Here is a 24,525-nt window from a genome sequence, read left to right on the forward strand (position 1 = left end):
ACTCTTTTCTGGAGTATAGATCCTGCAAACCACTTAGACCAAGGACACCATAGATGTCTGATGCAAACCAGGATAAAGTCATGGGCATCGTGATAACTTGAAGTAAATGATGCAAATTACATAATTCTCATCATCTGCTCAATGATGTCATGAGCCATCTGACTTCATTCCCTCCTTCCATGCGTCCAGCCCATAGTACAAAAAACATTGCCCACCCTTGTTCTCAATGGCTAGGTCTATTTTTAATGGAAAAAATCCAGTTATGATGCTTCAAAGTGCAGCAGAATGAGTTGTCCTTCCAGACCATTTCTACTGACTGAATCAGGCAGTCAGTGAGCTGCATCTCTCTGCCTGTAGATTGTGGTTCTACAGTTTCTAGGCTTGTGGCATTTTTTTCCAGCCTATCAAGTAGCCAACTGGGAATAACTTCCTTACCTTGGCACCTCTGATTTTCCAGAATCAAGAGAGAACTTTGTGTTTCCTAGTTCCTACTCTGCAGAAGAAAACAATTGAAGCTTTTCATTATTTGTGTCCCCCTGCTTGGCTTTCCATTTTTTCTCTGTCTCTGGATTTCCTCCAAAGGAAGAAAATAAGATTTAAAAAAAACTTTTTCTGGCAACCTTTTGGTCTCAGCACATTCCTTTCCACAGCTAGGATTCTTTTCCAGTGTTTATGTTTAAGCCAGAAACTTTCAAACAAAAACTAGATTCTTTCTGATTTTTTTTTAGCAGATCTGAACAAATCTGTACTTTTGTCAGGAAGTTATGGTATGCACTGCGGTAGTTCTTAGGTATGAAAATACAATTACATCCAATGTTTTCATTAGGAAAATTTTGACTTTTGATCATGCTTTCTAATTAGTAACTCATATGCTGAACTCTTTTTTTTTCTTTAATACATGGGTCTCCACAACTATAAAAACTAGGAGGAAAGGACTCTTTACGCTGCAATTATCCTAACAAAGTATTATTTAGGAAGATGCCTGAGGGGCTGCAATGAAATGACAGCTTGTATGTTGTCCTGAAAGATGAAGACTCCCTCAAACTGAGCTTGATTCCTGGAGACAACATGGCCACGGACATGCAGTTCTCTTGGCAACAGTACAGAAACAATTTACATTGGCCTCTTCCAGAGATGCCTTTTCAACTTCCCAGTCTAGCCTGCAAGGATCTCCTGATGGTTTCCCACCCAACCAGGTCCAAACTTGCTTAGCTTTGGGGACCAGTCAAGGGTCTCTTGGTGCTGCCACGTAATTACTATCTTGGCATACCTTTCAACTTGGGTCCAATAGAGCTGCCCCTCACGGGCTGATCTCTAATAGAAAACCATCCACCAGATGGGCCCCATGGAGTGCTGTTTTTAACAGTAGAGGGTTGTCTTCTGAAAGAGTCTACCCAGTAGACGACCATACCCTCAGACAGACCTATTCAATAAAGGACTCCAGGACTGTCAAGGAAGCTCTCACGGTCACCTGACAGAAGGGAGAAGAAGAGGCCCATTCATCCCTTCTCTCCCCAATTTCTCTTGCCATGTATGGTGAGCTTCCTTGGCTTTCTTTCAGCTCTCACCGCATGCTAGATGCCTGTGGGAAAAGCCACCAACAATTGTTCTCCTCAGAGCATGGCCGGGTGAGTATGGCTGGGTTCCTGGGATGGAGTCTTTAGCCACCATTCAATTTACCCGACCTAGGGCCTCTGGGGCAGACCGTAGCAACCTGTCCCTTGAGCTATTTCTGAATACAGATCTGCCAATCTTCAGGAAGCCCAAATGACAGGAAGAACAGTACACGAGTCTCCCAGTCTTCTGTAAGATAGGTAATCCTCTGTCACAAAACAGCCAGCGAACAGATTGGTTGGGTGGAAGAATGTAGTGGAATGAAGCTCCCACGTGTCCCCCCAATATCAACCTATCTGCTGGGCTGTTTTTGAATAGAGGTTTACCAGCCTTACCAGAGACTAGTAGACTGACTGATCTTCCTCTGCTAGTAGGGTATATTGGCAGAACATCAGGGATGGCTGACAACACACCAACATAGCCCATTGAGTATGCAAAATGGTGTTAGGCACTGCCTCGTTCATCTATGTGGGATATTCCCCTGTAGGACAGCAAGCCGATGAAGGCGACTGTGTGTGATCCACTCATGCCAGCTGAATTTCTGGAACCATGCAACAGTGGTCGACTAATATTCCAAAACACCATTGCCTTCAGGTCTATAAGGAGCCCATGAAAGGCTTGAGGAGTGCCTTGCAAAGCAAAATGTCGTCAAGCTTTATGAAGATGGGCTTCTTCTTAAGGGGGCAGGCAGCCCAGCAGTCCAAGATCAGGTGGCTCTGGAAGGCAGATGGGAGGGGGCTGGGCTGTAACAAATGAACACCAGCCAGTTGGATGGAGGCATCGCATACAAGGAAATGAAGCACCGTAGCAAGACCAGGCAGCACGGCTTGTGCAAATGGAAGTCAGAAAACACTCCTTTTGATAATGAGCAAGACAAAATGGGCCCAGTTCTCCCTCCCTGTGGCCAAGAGTGGATTGAGGATGGCATTGTGGATTCATGTCCTTAACAAGAAGTTAGCAGGTATCTTTGTTCTGACATGTGGATGAGCCCTAATAAATGCAATATAATTATTGTTATACACATGGCAGAGTCAGGGTTTTAAATTTTGTTTCCTGCTTTTGTTTTTGTTAATTAGAAGAAATCAGTGCAAATCTTCCCAACAGTAGCAAACCATGACCTTCGTTTTCAGCAATTAGGGTTCACATGGCCTTAAAAACAGGGTTCAGGATCAGACTGTCTATGAAAACAACTGGTATGTGCTTGTCATGTGAACTCAAATTTCCTCATTGCACAACTTTACAAGACATGTTGGTTGGAGGTGGGTTTGTTGGCACTTAATGTTGGATAAATGAGCTAGAAGAGACATCTTTAAGCATAATTAACTTTTGACAAAATGGAAATGGGGTTGATGGGACTTTTGTGGCAATATCCCCTTCTGATTTCCCAATATGTAAGTGGAGTGGAGAATTTCTCATATTCCTTTAGTAATATACATTGTGGGGGAAGCGCTTGTTCTTTACTGTCATAGATATATGTATTTTTCTTCTTACCTTTCCAGTACAGGTAGCAGTGACCCCTACTGTATTGTGAAAATTGACAATGAAGTAATAATCAGGTAAGCCAGGAGTGCTTTTTCCTTCTCCCTTCCCTTGTAGAACAAGGAAGACCACAGTCAGAACTTATCAGAATGAAATAGACATCCCACCTTCCTTCCCTAAGCCAACAAGCTGGCTGGGGAATTCTGGGAGCTGAAGTCCACAAGCCTTAAAGTTACCCAGGTCGAGAAACACTGTCCTAAGCTCTCACAGCAGAGATACAGATGTTACATTATGTCATGCCCTCATGTACAAGGTGTCACATGACTTCCATCCCATCCCATCTCTTGGAAGGGTGGAAATTTTCTCTATTTTCACCCAGTGTGTATCTTGTGTGATGTTTTCAGTTCCATAGCCTACCAGAAGGGCAGGCACTACCTGACCAGTTTCATTCTTACTGGGAATTGTCAGATGTAAGTAGTCATAGAAGAACATCTGGCTGCCGGTATCTGATGATTCCCAGTAAGGATGAAGTTGGTCATGCAGTGTTTGCCTTCTGGTGGTCTATGGAACTGAATTTAACACCCAGTCTAGGGAGGCACCTACTGTTTTACCAGCCTGGTGAACTTTACTTAGAAGGAAGTTTGAAATCATGGTAGCTATCACTTAGAAGATGTTGATCTGTGTCCATAATTTTTTAGTCTGCCCATAGATCAATAAAAAAAGAAAACAAAAGTCAAACTGAGATGTGCCAAGCCTATGTAACTGTATTAATTCTGCTACTGATCTCTGAGTGGCAAAGTGATCTATCCTACTACTAAGAATTAACTTAAGGGAACAGAGCCAAACCCTTTCCTATCTGCTTAATTCTCCAAGGTGGGCTATTCTGTAACCTTCTTAACCCTTCTCTCTCCTACCCTGAATTTGGAAAAAGATGTGATGATTTCAGTATCATAGACTTTGGTAATATCATCAACCCCTATAAGTTTTGCTTGTTTAAAATAAAGTAGTAAAATAAAGTACAGCCTCTGGTCTAACAAATTGACCACTCAAGTGTTAAACAGATTCCTGGGGTCAATATACTGCTTAAATTGTACCATTGTCAAGAAATACATTGTTGTAAAAAAATGTATTATTGTTTGTTGGTTGGTTAGTTTAAAAAAACCTTCTGTTATATGCATCACCTTGGAAAAAAAAGGGCCTTTGATTGACTTCCTCCTTCCCGCAGGACAGCCACAGTGTGGAAAACTCTCTTTCCTTTTTGGGGTGAAGAATACGAAGTCCACCTGTCCCCCAGTTTCCGCTGCGTATCCTTCTATGTGATGGACGAAGATGCACTGAGGTACATTATGGCTTCTTTTAGAGCGAACCTTTCTCCTTGGCCCCTGCCTTTAATGACAGTGCCTCACATCATGAAGCATCAGGGGGACGGCCTTCCTGCTGACCCCATTTGCTGATTGTGCATTTTATAAGAGAGTAAGAAGAGTCTCTTTCAAGTTGGAGCTTGACCCCTGGTGACTTCATGGAGACATTCATGTGGTACAAAGTCATGTGAGATCATCTCCATCTCCTCCTCCTCCTCCTCCTCCCCCTCCTCCCGCCTCAGTCTGGCCTATATATCTGGAACTCCCTGCAGGCTTCCTCATCCAAGTACTCAAGAGGTCCCACCCCTATTTGCTTTTCAAGATATCTGAAAGAAATGGTTGTAGTATGAGCTTCTCCTTTTCAGAATTCTTCATTCTAATCCCTGCTGCCTCCCTCCCTTTCAGCACTAGCTATTTTGTGACCAGGGATCACTGTCAGGCCTAATCAGGCTTTTACAGGGTAGGATTCTCCCCTCTTATTATTTTTTCTAAAGAGGAGAAAACTGTATACAATACAATACCAATCAAAGCAGGTGGATAATTGCATTATGCAATGTTTAACCACTAGGTGGCATTAGCTTTTCTTGGTCTGGGGATGGGTGACTGGAAATGTCCTGTGTAGACTTACTTTTTAAACAAATAGGATATAGATTCCTCACAGGTGTTTCCTAGCATCTCCAGATAGTTTGGGAAACAGCACTTTAGGGTCATATGAAAAGAAGAAATCAAATACATTGGCATAGGAACAAATGGTTAAAAGGTGAGAACACAAGCAGAGTCAGGTAACTTTTTGAAAGAGCTGGGAAATGTTGGGGTTACTACATTTCTCCTTGGTACTAAAAGAACATCAAGATCATTGTACAGGCCATTACAGAAAGAGGCAGTGACCCCGTTAAGGGTCCTCCTGGTTCCCCCATAAAATAATACGAATATATTTTCAGCTCTAGGCTTCCCATCTGTATAATGTTGAAGTGCTGTGGGGTGACCTCTTTGGTTGGTGGTGACATTCCATTTACCTTCTCTTGTCTTGCTTGTCTTCCTCATATCAGCCGGGATGATGTCATTGGGAAAGTGTGCATCCCCCAAAGTTTTTTGGCCGAGCATCCAAAAGGTAAGATTCCCTCTTAGCGGAGAAAGACATCTATTCTTTTGAATGAGTAAATGGAATGGATACAGAAATGGGCATGTTCAATTTTTTTCCCTTTTGAATCCACTATTTGCACTGTTTCCTGTCCAGGTATCTAATGTCTAAAAGTCTGGCAGGAGAGGTTTTAGCTCAGGAGAGGGAAGAGAGACGTAGCTTTTGACAGCACCCAGATTTATTGGATGAGTCCACACAACTTGCTAAACCCAAGTTAATCAAACAAAAGTGTATCACAGAACATATTGCACCCTGTATGATACCTTCATTTGATGTTCTGGTTCGCCCTTTGTGTTAAGCTAATGGTTGGGTTCCCACAATACTCTGAATCTCCATTTTAGCCTTGTTGTATGAACCCAGCTTCATGGTATCAACTCCTGCTTATTGTTTAGACTTTCCTTATTTTGTTTGGCCTCGCTTCAGGTTGTATTCTTCTCCTGTTCTGCACTGCACATAAGGATCATGCACAAGCCTTGGGTGCGTTTCTGGAAGGCAAGCTATAAACTGGGATGGAGAACAGGTGGTTCCCCCAAAGGTTTAGGTGTGGCCCCCAGGGCTTCCCCAAAATGAAGGGAAAGAAATACATGAGGAGTGGTCATATTCACTCCACAGAATTAATATAATCCATTTTTCAATATTGTACATTTAAGTTCTCTTCAGTCAGGGTGCTTTTTGTCCTCAACCCTCCTATGTTTTGGCACCCACTCTTCCCTCCCAAGTCTCCCAAGGGTGAGTATGGCCCTCATCAGTAAAAATAGCCCTACAGGTTGAGAAAGCTCTTCCCCAACTCTGCTGAGGCTGGGCCACCAGTCCCTCTTGAAAGTCGTAACTCAGCCACAATCTGGGTTAACCCCTCTAGATGTATGAGCTTCATTTTCCAGACCAGTGTTTCTCAGCCTTGGCAACTTCAAGCAGCGTGGACTTCAACTCCCAGAATTCCCCTGGGGAATTCTGGGTGTTGAAGTCCACACAGCTTGAAGTTGCCAAGGCTGAGAAACACTGTTTCAGACATGTGGGATATTGATTCAGCACTCTCATATCTTTGTTAATGTAAACATGTTTATTTTATAATTAATGCATTCTATTCATATATTGACTATCTGTTAACATAACTATTTTAATTCTCTCTACTTAATAGGGACTTACGGATACATAAGTCAGTCGGTTCACACACCTTCAGAACCCTTTTAGATATTTTTAGACTATTGTTATACTGCCCCTTCGTGTTTTCTTTTGCAAACTGAACATGCTCAGCTCCTTCCTCTGGCTTCCTCAGAGGACTGAATCCGAACCCTGTATCTTCCCAGTAGTTCTCCTCTGATTCAGCTTTAGCTCTTCCATATCCCTTTCAAACACATTGCCCAGAACAGGACTCAAAACTCGAAGTGTAGTCAAACCAACACAGAATTCAGTGCAACTCTTACTTCCCATGAGCTGAGCACACTGTTAATGCAGTTCGGAGTTATATTTGCCTTTTTAGCTGCTGCATCACCATGCTTGTTCCCATTCAGCTGATGGCACACCAGTGCTTGTAAATCCTTCTCATGTGCTCTATTGTCCATCCAGTTTCCCTTTTCTTGCTTTCTTAGCTATCCCAGTGCTGATTTAGATGCTGTACAATACAGGTAGTCCTCGCTTAACGACCACGATTGGGACCGGAATTTCGGTTGCTAAGTGAAGCTGTCATTAAGCAAATCCAACCTGATTTTACAACCTTTTTTGTGGTGGTCATTAAGCAACTCGCCATGCTTGTTAAGTGAGCCACATGGCCATTAAGCAAATCACACGGTTCCCCATTGATTTTGCTTGCCAGAAGCCCATCGGGAAGGTCAGAAATGGTGATCAGATGACCATGGGATGCTGCGACGGTCATAAATGTGAACCAGTTGCCAAGCACCCAAGCCGTGATCATGTGACTGGGGGGCGCTGCGACAGTCATGCGAGGACCGGTTGTAAATCGGTTTTTCCAGCACCATCATAAGTCCGAACCATCACTAAATGAATGGCTGTTAAGTGAGGACTACCTGTACAAGCTCCTGTGGCCTCTCTTCTCAGTCAAAGCTGCCCAATAATCTTCAGGGGTATAAATATTCCTGATTGCCATTAACTTCCTCAAACGTAGAGCAGAATCTTCTGCTTTTAGCATCCCTGTTACTTTTCCTATCAGAACTTGTTGATCTGTCGTTCTCTGTTTTTCAGCAGAGATCTGGACCATAGCAAACGATAGGTTTGGGAAAAGGAGCAGGGAAGGCACTTTCCGTGCACAGAGTGTTTATTTCATTTTGTTTTGGTTCTTTTCTCATCTCCATGCTAGACAGGAGCTCAAGAGGGAACGTGAGCTGCTTACTCAAGAATCGGGGGGGGGCGGGGGGGGAGGTGTTGGGGGCCCAGTGACTCATCGCTGAGGTTTGGGGGCAGGGAGAAATTCTCTCTCTACAGCTAGAAGCTGTTGCTGAGGCTGAATCTGAAAGCTCTTTTAAGGGCTAAAAGGAGCATAGAATTTTTTGTCTTAGGATTCCAGTTCAACTCTCCACTGGAAGAAAATGGCAAAGCAGGTTGATCAGCCTGGTATCAGCATATGCTCTAACCTTGCAGTGGATTTTATCCGCTTAGGTGGGTTATTATTATTTTTTTAAAAAGTGTGCCTTTGGGTCAGGCTTGACACCTGGCAACTGCCTGGACCAGTCCTTGAAGTTTTCTTGGCAACATTTTTGGAAGAGGTTTGCCCTCGCCTTCTGCTTCCGAGGGCTGAGAAAGAAGGACTGGCCCAAGGTCACCCTGCTGGCTCCATGCCTAAGATAGGACTCAAACTCACGGCCTCCTGGTTCCAGGTGGGTTATGCTGCTTGACTAATCTGCCTTTCCAAGAAAAGAGTAGGCAGTATTCCTACTGTTACCTCGACTTACTTCTTGTTTTAGGTGGTAGCCTGGAACAACTGAGGACACACAGTGGCTGTGTTCAAGCAACACCATTAAGTCAGTTGAAAAGCAAGCAGGCAGGCTTTGCTTGGTTCCTATGGACCTTAGCTGGATGTGTGTGTGTGTGGTTTAATGTGTTCTGCAAACCCTGTCTTTTTTGTTTTTAGTTTATGGTTCATTCTTTCAGACCCAGAAAATGAGTCACTTCAGTAACCAGGCAAAGTGTGTTGGGAGAACACAGCCGTTGGTTGTGGGTTTTTCACTAATGGCCACTAGGCTAGAGTCGTGAGACAATATAACATCACTGGCTGCCCACAGAAGGAGGTTCACAAAGCTGAAAAAGACTCAGTTTCATTAAGACTGGGTGAAAATGTTTTAAATAAATAATCAACCATTTAATCCCTCTAAGCAGAGTGGAAAGAGACCTCTAGGAATTCAGAAAACTTCCCGATTGACCATCTGGGTGTTTGTCCATTTCTCTGCTTCAACACTGTGCTCAGCTGCCTTGTCATTTCAGCTTAATTCAGGGTGGTCCATCACTCCATTTGTGATCCTGCCACACTTCCACATCACACTGCCATTTTTCAGTGATTAAAATGGCCAAATTCTGTCCATGTAAATTGATGCTGTTTTGGAGGGGGGAGAATATAGGCTGAGAATGAGGCAGGGAACAGATTGACCTGGTCCTTTTATTGCTGAACAACTTTAAGCAGCACTATGGAAACGTAGGCGGCCCAGTTGCGGCCCCAGACATTTCAAATGTTATTGACCCCTGGTCAGCCCCACTAGGTAGACCAGACCAGGAAACCTACTCCACAGGAAGGTGAAACCTACTTTTACTGTATTGAGATTGGCTATAATAGCAGAATCTTGCAAGTCTGATTACACTATACCTCCTCCTCCTTCTTATAGTTCAGAGATTTAGGGAGGCTTTGCCTAAGTTGCTTTCAAATGTTACCTCATTGTTCTGGACTTAAAAAACATTTCAGCCCCTTTTTCTTAGGTAACAATTCTTGCATGTTTCGCTCAATGTCAACCTCTTGACTCTCTACACCTCTGCCTAGTCTGTTGGGTCAATCTAGCCTTTGTGGTTGTATGCCATAGTGGATAGCCTAGCATTTTGTGCAAACATATTGTGGCTTGTTCAGTAATCCAAGATTAAACAACACATGACTCTGTGCAGTGTGTGTAAACCAGACAATAGGCAGGGAGCCTCATTGGAGTTTCAGCCCATCCTACCTCACAGGTTGCATGGAGATATAACAGGAGGAGTGAATAAATGTATGCTGTCTTGAAATCCAGAAGGAAAGGCAGCATAATACTTTAACAAATGAATAATAACCTAGTAATTGGGTGAGAATGAAAGGTCAAGGAAGTGTTTCACAGCCTTCTTGAAGTCTGACCTTGTACCATCCCTGCAGGGTAGACTCCACTGTCGTTCTCATCTTGCACATTGGTTCCCCCACCCCTCTCTCACCATGCTCCTGTTCTTAGGGTACAATGGTTGGTTGAACCTCACCGAAATTGACCCAGATGAGGAAGTGCAAGGAGAAATTCACCTGCAGATCGAGATCATCGGCAGCAGTGCTGCAAGGAAGCTGCGCTGCGTTGTGTTTGATGCCAGGTAAAACTGGATGGCCAGGGAAGAGCAGAGGGGCTTGCAAGGAGGCAGCACTGAGAATGTTTTAACTCATCAAAGCAGGGTTTCTCAACCTTAGCAACTTGAAGATGTGTGAACTTCAACTCTCAGAATTCCCCAGCCAGCTGGCTAGGGAATTCTGGGAACCATTGAAGTCCATATAGCAAGTGGTACCTGACTAACTTTGGCTGATCTTAAATAAGCAAGACCAGACAGTTATTATTTATTTATTTATTCGATTTATATAGCTGCCCATCTCAAACCAGTGTCTCTGGGCGGCGAACAATAATAAAAACAATAAAAACAGTACCAAAAATTAAATATAAATATAAATACAAATACAGCTGAGAGATCTTAAAAGCCATTGGTGTTAGCACAGCCATGAAATGGGGCCCTTCCCACACTCAGGGCCCTGGGCCCAGGCACAAAGCCAGGTCTTCAAGGCCTTCCGGAAAGCCAAAAGGGTTGGAGCCATCCTAATCTCAGGAGGAAGAATGTTAGTACTTGTATGGAAGACCACCAGAAAACCCCAGGGCTGAAGGCTAAAATAGATTTAAAAAAAAAACTGGAGGAAGGCCATGACAACCCCAATATTGGTACAAAAAAGAGGAAGGAATGAAAGATGTGTCCATGTAGACGGTTGGAGTTGAGCTCTGCTTAAGGAATTCTGTAGCTTTACCCAGCAGATAGAAGATTTTGCAACCTTGACTGATCCTGAAAAAAGTTAAGCTGGGTCAGAGCTATTCCTGTTGAATGACTGTCCACTGGAAATCCCAGGATTGTAAAGCTACAGTTGTAGGAACAAGGCTTCCCAGAAGAAGACAAGGAAAACCACTTCCATATTTTTGCCCCAAAGACTACATGACTACTGCAATGCGCTCTACATGGGGCTACCCTTGAAGAGCATCCAGAAGCTTCAGCTGGTCCAGAATGCAGCCGTGCGGGCTATTTTTGGCACCCCTAGAAGGGCGCACATAACACCTTTGCTATGCAAGCTGCATTGGATACCAGTCTGCTTCTGGGTCCAATTCAAGGTGTTGGTTATCACCTATAAAGCCCTACATGGCATGGGACCGGGTTACCTGAGGGACCGCCTCTTCCCCACTTCATCAGCCTGTCCCACCCGATCATGCAGAAAGGGCATGCTACAGACCCCATCTGTAAGAGAATTCCATCTGGCGGGGTCCAGGAGGCGGGCCTTCTCTGCAGTAGCACCCGCCCTTTGGAACATCTTGCCCCCGGAGGTGAGATTAGCCCCATTGCTCCTAGCCTTCCAGAGGAATTTGAAGACCTGGCTCTGCCACCGGGCTTGGGGCAGGGAGGAGAATAGTCATACTTGGGGCTGGCTGGTGCCTTGAAGTGCCCCTCCTATACAGAATGAGACCATAGCCATCTGGATTTTATTATATTTGGTAGCTCTGTGAAATTGTTTTATAGTGTGTTTTATATTGAAATTTTATTATATATTTACTGTTTTATATTGTAAATCGCCCAGAGTCCCTCCAGTCAGAGGAGATGGGTGATGGCAAAATGAATGAATGAATGAATGAATGATCACCAGGAGTAAAGCTCAACTCCATCTCATAGGAGCTTTGACCTGTACCCACCCTTAACAGCAATTTGCAATGATCACTAATTCTACAATTCTCTGTTGCTTTGTTTTGAAGTTTTGTCTCCAGTAGGGTGGAAACAAATAACAGGACAAAAACTTCAGGCAAATATTAATCATTCTTGGAAGGTTGTAAAAGAGGATGTTTGAATTTGTTCTTAATTTTATTTTTATATGTTTTAAACATTTTTAAGGCCTGAAAAGTGGTGAGGAACTCACCCAAGTAGAATCATTTGCCTTTAGTATTCCGCAGGGCACCTGTTCCTTTCTATCAGGCAGGCTGCTCCAATGTGGGGCCATCTAAAACTACATTAAATGAGAATTCTGGGAATTTAATCCATCTTGAGGCCACCACATTGAGGAAGGCTACTATGAGATATGGGAAGCATCTTAACACACTGCCTTTATCAAATCAGTTCTTAACATTATTGCCCAAAAAGGTATCTATGCATGATACCGTCGACTGGTTCTTCATTCAACATGCTTAACCAGGTCAGCCAAAGATCCAGTTGATGCATTTACAGTTGTAATTGAAATTATTCAACCCCCATTACAAATCAGGTTGATTGTCAAAATGTACAAACTTTCAGCTGTTTGCAATGAACAAATCAAACAAAAGCACTTGAAATAGCTCAACACAACAAATGCTTCAAGTGGTGTCCCCAAAGTCAACTGAAAATGCAACTTATAATGACTTCTCCAGTCTCAAAATTATTCAACCCCCTCATGGCAAGCATCTTCAGTACTTAGGAGAGCACCCTTTTGCTCTTATAACCTGCTGCAAACAAGATGCATAGCCAGACACCAACTTCTGGCAGCGTTCCTGAGGAATCTTAGCCCATTCCTCATAAGCAATGGCCTCCAGTTCAGTAATATTCTTGGGTTTGTGTGCTGCAACCGCCTTCTTCAAATCCCAGCAGAGATTTTCTATGGGGTTCAAGTCAGGTGATGGCCACTGTAGAATCTTCCAGGACTTCTTCTGCATCCAAGCCTTAGTGGAATTTGAGGTATGCTTGGGATCACTGTCCTGTTGGAAGGTCCAATGATGCCCAAGCTTCAGCTTCTTTACAGATGGCATGACGTTTTCTCCTAGGATTTCCTGATACTTCAATGAATCCATCTTGCCGTCCACATGCTGCAGGTTTCCAGTGCCAGAGGATGCAAAGCAGCCCCAGAGCATCACCGAGCCACCACCATACTTAACCGTAGGCAGTGTTCTTTTCAGTGTATGCTTCATTCTTCTTCCTCCAGACACACCGCTGATCCATTGGGCCAAAAAGTTCCAGTTTTGTTTCATCACTCCACAGAACAGAATCCCAAAGCTTCTGTGGCTTATTTATATGATTTTGAGCATACTGGAGCCAACTTTTCTTGTGGTTTTGGGTCAGTAGCGGTGTACGTCTTGGAGTTCTGGCATGGAAACCTTCTGTGTTTAGTACGTACCTTATTGTGCTCACTGAAACCTCAGTGCCTGTTGCCACCAAGTCTTGCTGCAGGCCTTTTGCAGTCACTCGAGGGTTTCTCTCAACCTGCCTTCTCAGAAATCTGGTTGCAGCCATTGACAGCTTCCTTCTTCTGCCCCATCCAGGTAGCGTAACCACTGTTCCTTTAACTTTTAACTTGCAAACTATGCTTCCAGTGGTGTCTCTAGGAACATTCAGTGCCTTTGCTATCTTTTTGTATCCTGCTCCTTGTTTGTGAAGGGCGATGATCTCTTCTCTTACCTTTTTGGACCATTCTTTTGACTTAGCCATACTGTATTTCTAACATGCAGTCAAACGTGACACTCAACAAACCGCTAGCCTGTTCAGGTATTTCATGTGTTCCAGCTCAAGCACACCTGGTGCAACTAATGAAGCCCTTGATTAGTTGAATCAGGTGTGCTTGAGACAACACCTGTTTTGCATACTGTATGTGTGCTATTGTGATAGATTCTGTTTAGGGGGTTGAATAATTTTGAGACTGGAGAAGTCATTATAAGTTGCATTTTCAGTTGACTTTGGGGACACCACTTGAAGCATTCATTGTGTTGAGCTATTTCAATTGCTTTTGTTTGATTTGTTCATTGCAAACAGCTGAAAGTCTGTATATTTTGACAATCAAACTGGTTTGCAATGGGGTTTGAATAATTTTGATTACAACTGTGTGTAACCTGCTAAGTTTGGTTAGTATTAATCCTGTGGCTTAGTATGTTGGGCAAACTCAGTTCTTTGGGTTAATTTATAATTCAGTGTATTATGTGAACCTGGGAAAGGGGTGCATTCTCTCATGAGGTTAAGCACATTGTTTAAACCAAGGTAAGGTTAAAAAGAAAAAGGAAACCCAAAGAGAAATGGGAAAAAGCTATCCTAAATTTTTTTTAAAAAAGTCTAGCATTCTTGTAAATTCCAAAATTAGTGTAAGATTTCAGCTTGACCCTGTTACTCACTGAGGACCTGGGGCCTGTTCTTTCTTTTGCTTTCCATTTATTCTTCCTCCATTATGAGAGATAAGGCAAAATCAAACCCAGCCCTGCTTAGTTTTAGCAAGATTACCGCCTCATTTGCCTTCAAGTCATGTCCTGGAATACAAAATAGGGGTTGTTTACAACTTTCAGATTTATTTTACCAGAGCCCTGCTGCCAGAATTTCTTGCTTATAGAAGTCACAGTGACTTCTACGTGTCCTGTTGTTTTCAGTTCTTAAGCTTCCGGTCAGCTTTAGAGGCTCAGCCAAACTCTTCCTGTCTGAGAACATTCTGAGCTGGTTCTGCCCTCTGTATTGTTCCATGTGCCCTATCCTTAATAATAGGAGATCGACAGTAACCAACCGGGCCTATTAAAAGAAGGTGCCAAACAGCCCAAGATCAAAAGAATGACCAATCCAAACCTAAACCAGCAATCCATCTAGCTTACCAGTAGCACTGCTAAAGTGTAACAAACTCCCATAAATTTCCTGGCCTTACATAGTGGCTGAGACTGAGCTACAAAATAAAATCAGGAAATTGCTAAGCCAAATCATGCTCCTGGACTTGGTTTTCCCTTCCTTCTGTCCTATTGACTTCTAACAAGGTTTTCATTAGGATTACAACTAGCTAGAGGTTGTTGTTGTTGTTGTTAGTTGCTGTCGAGTCGTTTACGAATCATTGTGAAACCCTATGGATTAGCTAGACCTCTTAAAAAAAAAAGCTAAGGGGGATCAGAGCTGGTTAGCCTTTGGAAGGGAGACCACCGTATATATTAGGGCTAAACATCCTATAATCCCAGAAGTGGGCAATGGCAAATCACTTTTGTATTGCTGCCAAGAAGCTACATGACACATCCATATAGTCAGTAGGATTGAGTTCAAATCAAGGGGGTATCTTGAAATACTGTTGAAAATGCTGTTGAATAGCACATCTGTCAGAAAAGCCAGCATAATTCCCCTCTTTCAGAGTGGGGTGGCTCCAGCTGATTAGCCACCTAACGGATTCTTGGCTGAAGCAATATTTTTGCATGTAGGCCCACAAAGCATCTCTTCCTAAAGTTGCCATATTTGGGCTGCAAAAATTTAGACAACTACTAGATGGCAGCAAACTGTTGAATTTTCTGTATCTCTTTGTTGCCAACTAGTTATCTTGTAGATTTTTGCAGCCCAGATCTGGTAGCCCTAACCTCTCACTTTTATTGGGTCTGAAATTTGTATATTTTTGTTCCTGTTGGTGATTCTATCTAGTGGGGAAATTAAAATTAGCCTTTGTTTCCTGGCCAGAGAGAGATTCAGTGTTTCCTGATGGCTAGCCAGTTGCAAAAAAGAACAAAGAATCTTGAAAGAAAGGAACTTTGTAAATTCCCATAGATGTTATTAATGATAGAGGAAGTGGAGAAAGAGGGCATTTGACATTAAGTGAGATTGTAGCCATTTTAAATATTTTTAAATAATTATAAAAGTTTTGAGGTCTCCAGATAGCATCTAGACCAGTGTTTCTCAACCTTGGCAACTTTAAGATGTGTAGACTTCAACTCCCATGCTGGCTGGGAAATTCTGGGAGTTGAAGTCCCCACATCTTAAAGTTGTCAAGGTTGAGAAACACTGGTCTAGATCATTGCCTTCAGTTCCCAGAATTCCCTACCCAGCATGGGCATTGCTGAGAATTCTGGGAATTGGTCTACATATCTGGAGCATATCCTGAGGTTCTGAGTGTTTTGCTGCAAGCTCCTGCCTTAACAAAAGAAATATAATTTAAAGCCTGGTTATCATAACAAAGGAGACAGTTTCAATAGAGCAGAACTGGAGCAAGGATGGAACAAGATGGGTTGGACTGAGAAAAAATACGTGATCTTTTCCCTTGCTTTCTGCCAGCAAATGATCTGGCAATGTGAAGCAGAAGTGTGAACTTTTCCATTTCCTTCCTTTTCTTGAGTCTTGGAATCCATCAGGTCACTGCTGGATACAAGCACCCTATGTTTTTCATTAAAATAAAACCCCAGCCTGTAATTGAAGGAAATCATTTTGAAATTAAAAGCAGCCCAGGTGAGTAGTGATTTTCTGTTTGAATGTTACACAGGGTTTCACCAGGAAGAGGTGGGTGAGAAAGAAGGAAGCAAGGGAGGGCAGTGTTCTCAGAGGATGCATTTTGTCATTATTTTTAAAGGCCTGTTGTCTGGAAATGGAAATGACAAAAGGGGCTTTGGGGAAATTGTTCTGGAGTAGAAGTACACAATCGGACAGCGGGGCCTTTGTGCATTTATTGAGGGTTTTACCATTGTTCATTTTTGTTTCCACTCTTCTGAACTACACGAATCTCAAAATTCCCCCCTTCTTTGTTTATTGTTCAAGCAATAGGGCTCCCCAGGGCTCCCAGGTAATCTTTCTGTTTTATAGACCTATGTAATTGGACCCCAAAAAAACCTCTTGCAATTAAAAGGCCCGTGGGCAATTGGATGGGGTGGAGAAGATAAAACCAAACAGTGTGTGTCTGCACACTTGCAAAATTTCAAGTGCTGAGAGCTAGGGAGACATACAGGAAGTCACAAGGGGTCAGGGGAAAGCTTTGAAAGTATTCATTCCCAAAGGAGGCTTGACTGTTATGTATCTGTGAGTTATGGCTCAGGAATTGTCTAGAAGAGTGACTCACCCATACATTTCCTATATTCTTCAGGAGTGTCCATGTCTTCTTGACAGTGTACAAAAGTCTGCAGGTGGAAAGGCACCAATTTGATCTTGGGTACTCAAGGGTAATGCCCTAACCATCAGGTTTAAATTTCAAGGAAGGGTACTTCAACTGGGCTTATGGAAGGCACTGCTGACAGTATGAGGTGTCTGACAGAAGAACAGGATGCCTCAGAAAGTGGTAAATTCCTTGTTTGAAAATTGAAAAACCTGGAACTGAGCAGCATCTTTCAGGGATGCAGGAGCAATGAATATTGTAGGTTGTCAGGGTTAGATTAGATCAGTATTTATCAAACTTGTCAGCTTTAAAAATGCGTGGACTTCAACTCCCAGAATTCCCCAGCCAGCATGCTGGCTGGGGAATTCTGGGAGTTGAAGTCCACACATCTTAAAGTTGCCACATTTGAAAAACACTGGACTAGATGACCTTTGATGTATCTTCTAACAGGGATTATTCTATGGCTTGTTCTGACAATATACTGAACCTCAAACCCAGGTTAACAAAACATGATAGCTAAGTTCAGCTAACATGATGCACCCAAACAAATAAGCCATATTATGACTTCAGCTCAAGTCCTGAGTCACACAACATGCTAAGATAGTGCCTGTTCAACATGTTGAACATGTTCAAGCACAAACTGCCCAATCTAATCTAATGTTTAGCATAGTCTATGAATACTAGTTGTTTGGGAACATCTGGAAGTATTCCAATTCACATTTATGGGTTTTCCAAAAGTATATGGGTGGACTTTAGTTTTTCAGGGATTGAGCTTATCTTAATTTTCTCTTATATTCATGCAAATGGCACCTTCAGCATCTGTATCCTTCCTTCTCCTCTGTCCCTTCCTTTCAAGGGATTTAGCTCGGAAAGACCGGAATGGAGCTTCTGATCCTTTTGTCAGAGTCCGCTATAATAGCAAAATTCAGGAGACTTCGGTGAGTCTAGTTGTGGGGAGAAGAAAGTGGGGCTACATAAGTCTCTGAGTTTGGAGTTGATTACTTCTGCCCATCCAACTATGATTTACAATTTATTAATGCCCAATATACTATGGATAACTGCCAGCTGCATCAGCAGCATATCACGTTAATGGCAAAATGTTAAGTATGCATTGATGTAATCCTGCAAATGCCTCAGTGCAAAAGCTAGTCAGTCAGTCACAGCATTTGTTTCATTATATCATTACGTACTGCAAATGTTGTTACATAAATCCCCACCTTCCCTCCCTGTGGATGTGCATGATAACATCTGCAACAAAATGTTACGTGAGGGGGTTTATATGTCCTGGTAAGTCATGCTTTATTTTAATGATGCATAGCTGAAACCACTTGGAGCGGATTAATTTGAATGTAATGTTAAGCTGCAAATCATGATATACAAAGAACAAGGATTGGCTTTACCTATCACACTAAGGTCTTTTCCCCACAACTGAGTTACAGCATCTTCACCACATCACCCAACCATTGCTGAAAGCATACACAGGTAGTCCTCGCTTAACAACCGTTTGTTTAACGACAGTTCAAATTTATGACAGCCTCAGAAAAAGCAATGACCTGTACTCATGACCATCACAAAATGTCACACCATCCCCACAGTCATGTGATCGCAGTTCAGGCACTTGGCAGCCAGCTCGCATTTATGACTAGTTGCAGCATCCTGGGGCCATGTGATTACAATTTGCAACCTTTTTTGCGGGTTTCTGGCAAAAAAAATCCATTGGGGAAGCTGGATTCGCTTAATGACCATTGTAAAAATGGTCGTAAAATCGGGTCCAGTCACATGATGATTCATTTAATGACCGTGCTGCTTAACCAGTTTTCTGGTCCCTGTTGTGGTTGTTAAGTGAGGACTACCTGTAAAGCCTGTCCTCGTTGCTGTTGTTTTGGCCCAACAATGGTTGGACCACTCCAAGGGTTCTTCCATATGGTGGCACCAAAGTGCTGTTATCCAATGTAGGCACCAGATGCAAAAGTGTGGGGGCTTAAATAAGTGTTAACTACAATTTGGATTCTCATCTATTTTAGCAAGGAAGGAGAGTAGGGGTTCTGTCCACAGAGAGAGCTGGAGGAGAGGTGGGATGGCACATGCTTCCTTTGGTGCCATGAGTAGAATCAGAGCCTGGTGCCATCCTCCATGGTGTCTCCTCTCCCCCTTGACAGCCCCCCATGGTGAGAGAGAGAAACTGGGGAAGAGAGAAGGCCTGAATCCTCCCCCTTTTTTTGCCATGGAGTCAATTGAAATAGGGGAGAGAAATAAAAGCAGATCTTCTCAACAGCCCCTACAGGAGGGCAGAAGGCCAAGGTGGGCTGCAAAAATCTGGGCAACTAGATGGCAGCAAAGAATTAAAGCTTTTGGGGGCATTTTTGCTGCCATTTAGTGATTTTGTAGAAATTTGCAGCCTAGATCTGGCAACCTCAGCTCTGGGGAATGCAGGTCAGGTGTTGTGGGTAGTGTGTTGTCCATCCATGCTTTAAAGTTTTTTTTTCCTTTTTTTTTTTCTTGGACTTCTACAAACCTGAAAAATGTAAATAGTAATGTTTTACATGCAGATGCCACTGTTTTGACTTGTGTAAGGATCAGCAATCAGAGAACTGAATGGGAGTTAGCCTAGAGTTAGTAAATATTCACTCCTTGATGATTTATTCTCTTTGCACCTTTTCAATTTATTGTACTGAGACCGGAGATAATTTAAATGATCTATAACAGGGTGAAGGTAAAAAGGTCCCCTGCTCCTATCTTACAGAAATGTTTCCAAAGCAGTTGTCCACTTGAATACAGTTGTTATGATTATTTTTTATTAGATTTATAAGGCTGACAATTGGAGAGACTCAAGGCAGCTTACATTAAAAATTCAATCAAAACGAAGTGCGAAAGGTTAAAAAAAAACACTTTGGTAAAAGAGATTAAGAAAATTTTCAAATCCCATAATTCCCAGTCTGGCTTTAGCAAACTGGAGAGATTTGGCTTGCTGAACCACAAAATGTCCTTAGGAGGAAAAAATATATATTTTAAAGAGGGTAGCCAGGGAAGAATCTCGGAATGGCCACAGGGTTAGGGCTGGCCAAGGGTCCCGCCTGTCTTCCTAGCTGGACCGTTTAGAAAGAGAATTTCTGTTATAGCTTCTGTTGATTACTAGATGCTAATATTGTTGAGTGGACTGAAATCCAGGTTTATTTGACCATAACCCCCCCACATTCCCCAGCCAGCACAATTCTTTGCCATGTTACTGCGGCATATGGGAGTTACCATCTGGCATCATTTGAACATCTCCCCTAAGGCTGCCATATCCCTTCTAGGATTTTCCCGATACAATAGAATTGGCTTCCCCTTTCTTCAGACTCTGCTCCTTCTTTAGGTGATCAAAAAATCTTGCTACCCCAGATGGAACGAGACCTTTGAGTTTGACCTGGATGAGTCGGCCACAGAAAAACTCTGCATTGTTGAAGTCTGGGATTGGGATCTTGTCAGCAGGAATGATTTTTTGGGGAAGGTGAGTTGAAAAAGAAGGACACGCAGAAGGCAGGTGAGCACGTTTGAGGAGCCAGAGGCTGCTGTATGAAGGGCTGTTTTGTTTTTGCTATATTTAGAAACTCTAACTTGAGAACGAACGGGGAGGAGAGAAATAACCTGAAGGAGTTGCTTGCAAATAGTTGTGACTAATACATGGGATATGAAGGTCTGAGAATTAAACATGACTGCAAGTGAAATCATCAAGTGCTCCTCTTCAAGAAACATCGTGAGCGCTTGCACAGCCTCGAACACAGCGGGGTTCCAGATGATGCTGATGCCTTCCTTTGTTTTTTCCCTGTTCCTTCCTTCTTTTTTTTCTTAGCACACACCTAAAAGGAGGGAAGTGCAGAAGAGCTTCAAAATACAAAAACACAAGGAAGGAAATACATGAGAAACTACAAAATCAGAAAAAGGGAGAACTATGTAGAAGTGTCACATATCAGTCAAATGTCAAAAAGACTTCTAAACCTACCTTAGGGAGAAAAATAAAATAAAAAAATAACAATTCTCTAATGTTAGAGAATATCATGAAATTTTTGCCACAGAAAAACATACTGGGTCATTTTTTTTTTAATTAGTAGATAAAATTGCCCTTTCAAAAACATATCACACATCTCTTGAATCCAATCCTTAATAACAGGAATGTTATTGTTTTTCCATTAACCTGGGTTTGTTAAATAAATGGTTGAGCCCTCACAATATACCAAGCCCAAACCAGTAAACCACACAGTGTAATGAGTGAATGGATCCTTATCTCTTAACCTTTTTGCAGTGCCTGGAAAAATGTGGCTGCATAATGAATGATGGGTCACAGCACCACAAAGCAGACTGTCTTCCTTTGTTGCTAGATCCTTGCAGAGTCATCTTGATTGTTAGGCATGGTTGGTAGTGAACTGGGGCACAGGCCCCACCCACTACCCTCCCCACCTGCTCTTCAGAAGCTCCCCAGCCATTTGACTCATGAGAGAGTTCTCAGGATGACTCACTGTGAGGTAGCCAGGCCATCTGCCTACACCATTTATCATTCTGAAGGCACCTTGGAGATGTTTGTAAGGTCATCTGCCAGGAAAAGGAGCTTGTGAGAGAGATGGGTGTTTCTGTTGCAGGCAGGGGGTCCTCTTGCAATGATAAAACATGATTTGATTTGATTTGATTTGATTTGATTTATATAGCTGCCTATCTCACATACATAATTCTGGGCTGCTTACAAGGTTGAAAACTCCTTAATTACACAACACATAGACAGATTCAACCATAGTTTCAGCTGGGAAACTGAGCATCCTCGACCAAGCTAAATCCAAAAATGCTAGGGAATTCCTGGAAGCTTGGCATTCAGCCATCAATAGAAACATAAACCACATTTACACACCGTTCAAAAGAGACAATAAAAAAGCTAAGAAGGAGACAGACCAGAACACATCCTCTCCGGCATCCTACACCCAGATAAGCAGGGATTAACACCAGAAAGCAGTCAAGCAGACAACAATACCCTAATCAAGGATCTACCAAGGAGAAAACCATACCCCCACCAACACTGGCAGGGCAAGCTACTGTATACAAACAGGGAGCAAACCACACACTCACTAGCTCAGATTATGTTATCTAGTTGGGTAATGAAATGTCTGCAAGCAAACAACCAAGCTCAGAGAGCACCAAGGATTCCACAGTTACAAGGTTAAAAAACAATAAACACAATAAACACAACAGTTGCTTGCATGGATACATGTACTGTATGTGCTTTATACTGGGTCAAGATGGTGGTGGTGGTGATGATTTAAAAAAAAAAACTCCACCAAAATCAGTTTGACTTCAGAGGTCCATGTTTTTTCTTGCAAAGTTAAAGAAGTGGCCTGATGCTCAGTCTTCCAGGATGCCTTTTCAGCTGCCCAGTCATCCTACAACTGGGATTCGCTGATCTCCTGCCCAAATACTGATTTTGCTTAAGTTCTGAGCCCAAATGAAGTTGACCACGTGCTGCCATCATGCTGGCTGGGGAATTCTGGGAGTTGAAGTCCACACATCTTAAAGTTGCCAAGTTTGAAAAACACTGTCCTAAAATATTCAAGCCATATGAATATAAAAACAGAGAATATTATTTTAACCAACAAACATACTAGTGGCTGTTTGCCTTTTCCCCCCTCTCCTTTCAGGGATCTTGTGCATGGGACAATTGATAGTAAAGTTTTAATTTGCTAGGACTCTATACCAGCCCTGCCTAGAAAGGCAGGATCCACCCCTTTGCATTCATTCATGGCATGTCCTCTGACACTGAGTTTCCTCCCACCCCCAAGAGTTAACATGGAAGAAACAATTGGGAAATGGCTAATCACCTACTCGCTACCTGATTACTGGATGCTGGATGGTTAATGTCTTTTGGAAGACACCAAACCCCTTGGACATTTCTTTCTTATTTGCAGGTGGTATTCAATGTTCAAAGGCTGAAGGCTGTCCAGCGAGAGGAAGGATGGTTTTTGCTCCGGCCAGACAAATCCAAGCCAAGGTTGGATGAGTAAGTTGGAATTTTCAGGGAACACCCACTATCAAAGGAGAAATGAAAGCTGATGCTAGGAAGCATCTCGGAAGTTCAAAAGCATTTCCTCAAAAAACCATGGGAAGTTGCCTCACACTGTCTTGAACTGATTTGTCTAGGCTAGTTTTATTTGGGTTTTTTTTGTCTGATTAATTAATTTTGCCCCTAAAGGCTAGAAGGAGCATCAAAGAACAACTTTGTTCCTCTGGAGAATAAGTATGGAGATGCCTATGGCTACCATGAGAAATATTCCATGAGAACCTCCACAACAGACCCTAAAAAACTGAAATGTGCCTACCAGCCTGAAATGCTAGGAAAGTGGTGACCAACATAAAAGGTCTAGCTAATATTCTTACCTTTCCGTGTGTTTCAGAGGGAATCTGGGCTCCTTACACCTCCAGGTACAGCTTCGGGATGAGATGGTTCTGCCATCCATCCACTACCAGCCTCTTGTCCAGCTGTTGTGCCAGGAAGTTAAAGCAGGGGCAAAGGTGAGACCTGCATACTATTCTTGTCTCTGGAGATGGAGCGCTTGGAGTATGAATGGAGGGTCCCCAGTTCTTGTTCCCAAACATTTCTGATGATCCTTGGGTGACCATAGACCAGGTTGTTCTCCGATCCTCACCTACCTTATAACACAGCTGGCCCTACCATTAGGCAGAGTGAAGTACCTGCCTTGTGGGATGGGGAAAGAGGCAACAGGCACAGCTCTGTAGCCATTCCACCTGAGCCTCCCAGTCACTCTCTTGCAGAACTTAGCTCTTCAGGCCACACAGCCTTTCATGAACCTCCTAAGCTGGCCTGCTGCCCTCAGGAGTGATGGAGGATCCTCCCTCATTGCCAATACTGAAGCAAAATTGAACTGCTGGGTCAGCTTCTGTACATGGAATAAAGGAAGGGCCATATTTCCTCCTTTGCCTTAGGCAGGGAAACGTCTTTGGCCAAGCCTTATGACTGTTGTGTGGCTCGGAATGGAAGGCGGCTGCACAAAGGCTATAAATGTAATGGAAATGTGTTTGACCATGCAGAGGATGCACAAGGTTATGTTCAAAGGGACACATGAAACATCACGTTATTATGAAAAATAACTCCCCTGTTGAAATTAATGTGCATTAACTTCTCCATGGAATGCATTTACTCTGAGCACATCCTTCTCCTTACAGAACAAGAAAGTGCACTTAATAACCCTGATTGATGAGACCACTACAGCTGAATGCAGACAGGAACTTGCTGTCAACCTTGTCAAGCTCTTCCTGGGCCAAGGCTTGGTTAAAGAGTTCTTGGACCTCCTCTTCAAACTGGAGCTGGAGAGAACCTGTAAGGAAGGAGCCAGAGCTGGAGGGAAGGGGGTTATGTTCTGCATTGCTTTATACCATGATTTTTTTGGGGTGGGGGAGGATGCCTTCGAGTCAGTGCTGATTCTTGGCGACTGTCTGGATAAGTCCCTGCAGTTTTCTTGGCGCGTGTGCGTGTGTGTGATTAATTAGAAATCTTTCATACAGCTTTTTATTGGCCATCAGAACTTTGCACCTGCTCCTAAACATGCCTAGGCCTGGGCAGAAATGCCCACCAAAATCCATACTGCCTTGAACTAGAA

The 24,525-nt window shown here is 43.0% G+C and overlaps 1 protein-coding gene across 2 annotated transcripts in view; it reads left to right on the plus strand.

Moving 5' to 3' along the window:
- The window catches only part of RASA4B (RAS p21 protein activator 4B), a 74,530-nt gene that overhangs the window by 26,151 nt on the left and 23,854 nt on the right, over window positions 1–24,525 (plus strand). The window contains exons 2-10 of one of the 2 annotated variants that reach the window (XM_063297843.1): window positions 3,114–3,170; window positions 4,319–4,432; window positions 5,504–5,565; window positions 10,008–10,137; window positions 17,745–17,826; window positions 20,244–20,378; window positions 22,816–22,907; window positions 23,302–23,419; window positions 24,092–24,245. In XM_063297843.1, coding sequence (XP_063153913.1) covers window positions 3,114–3,170; window positions 4,319–4,432; window positions 5,504–5,565; window positions 10,008–10,137; window positions 17,745–17,826; window positions 20,244–20,378; window positions 22,816–22,907; window positions 23,302–23,419; window positions 24,092–24,245 — 944 coding nt within the window. Of the gene's footprint in view, window positions 1–3,113; window positions 3,171–4,315; window positions 4,433–5,503; window positions 5,566–9,934; window positions 10,138–17,744; window positions 17,827–20,243; window positions 20,379–22,815; window positions 22,908–23,301; window positions 23,420–24,091; window positions 24,246–24,525 lie in introns of those variants that run through there. The other variant, XM_063297852.1, reaches the window with a different exon arrangement.

This window comes from Candoia aspera, chromosome 1 (assembly GCF_035149785.1).
Source record: "Candoia aspera isolate rCanAsp1 chromosome 1, rCanAsp1.hap2, whole genome shotgun sequence".
NCBI classification, from domain to species: domain Eukaryota; kingdom Metazoa; phylum Chordata; class Lepidosauria; order Squamata; family Boidae; genus Candoia; species Candoia aspera.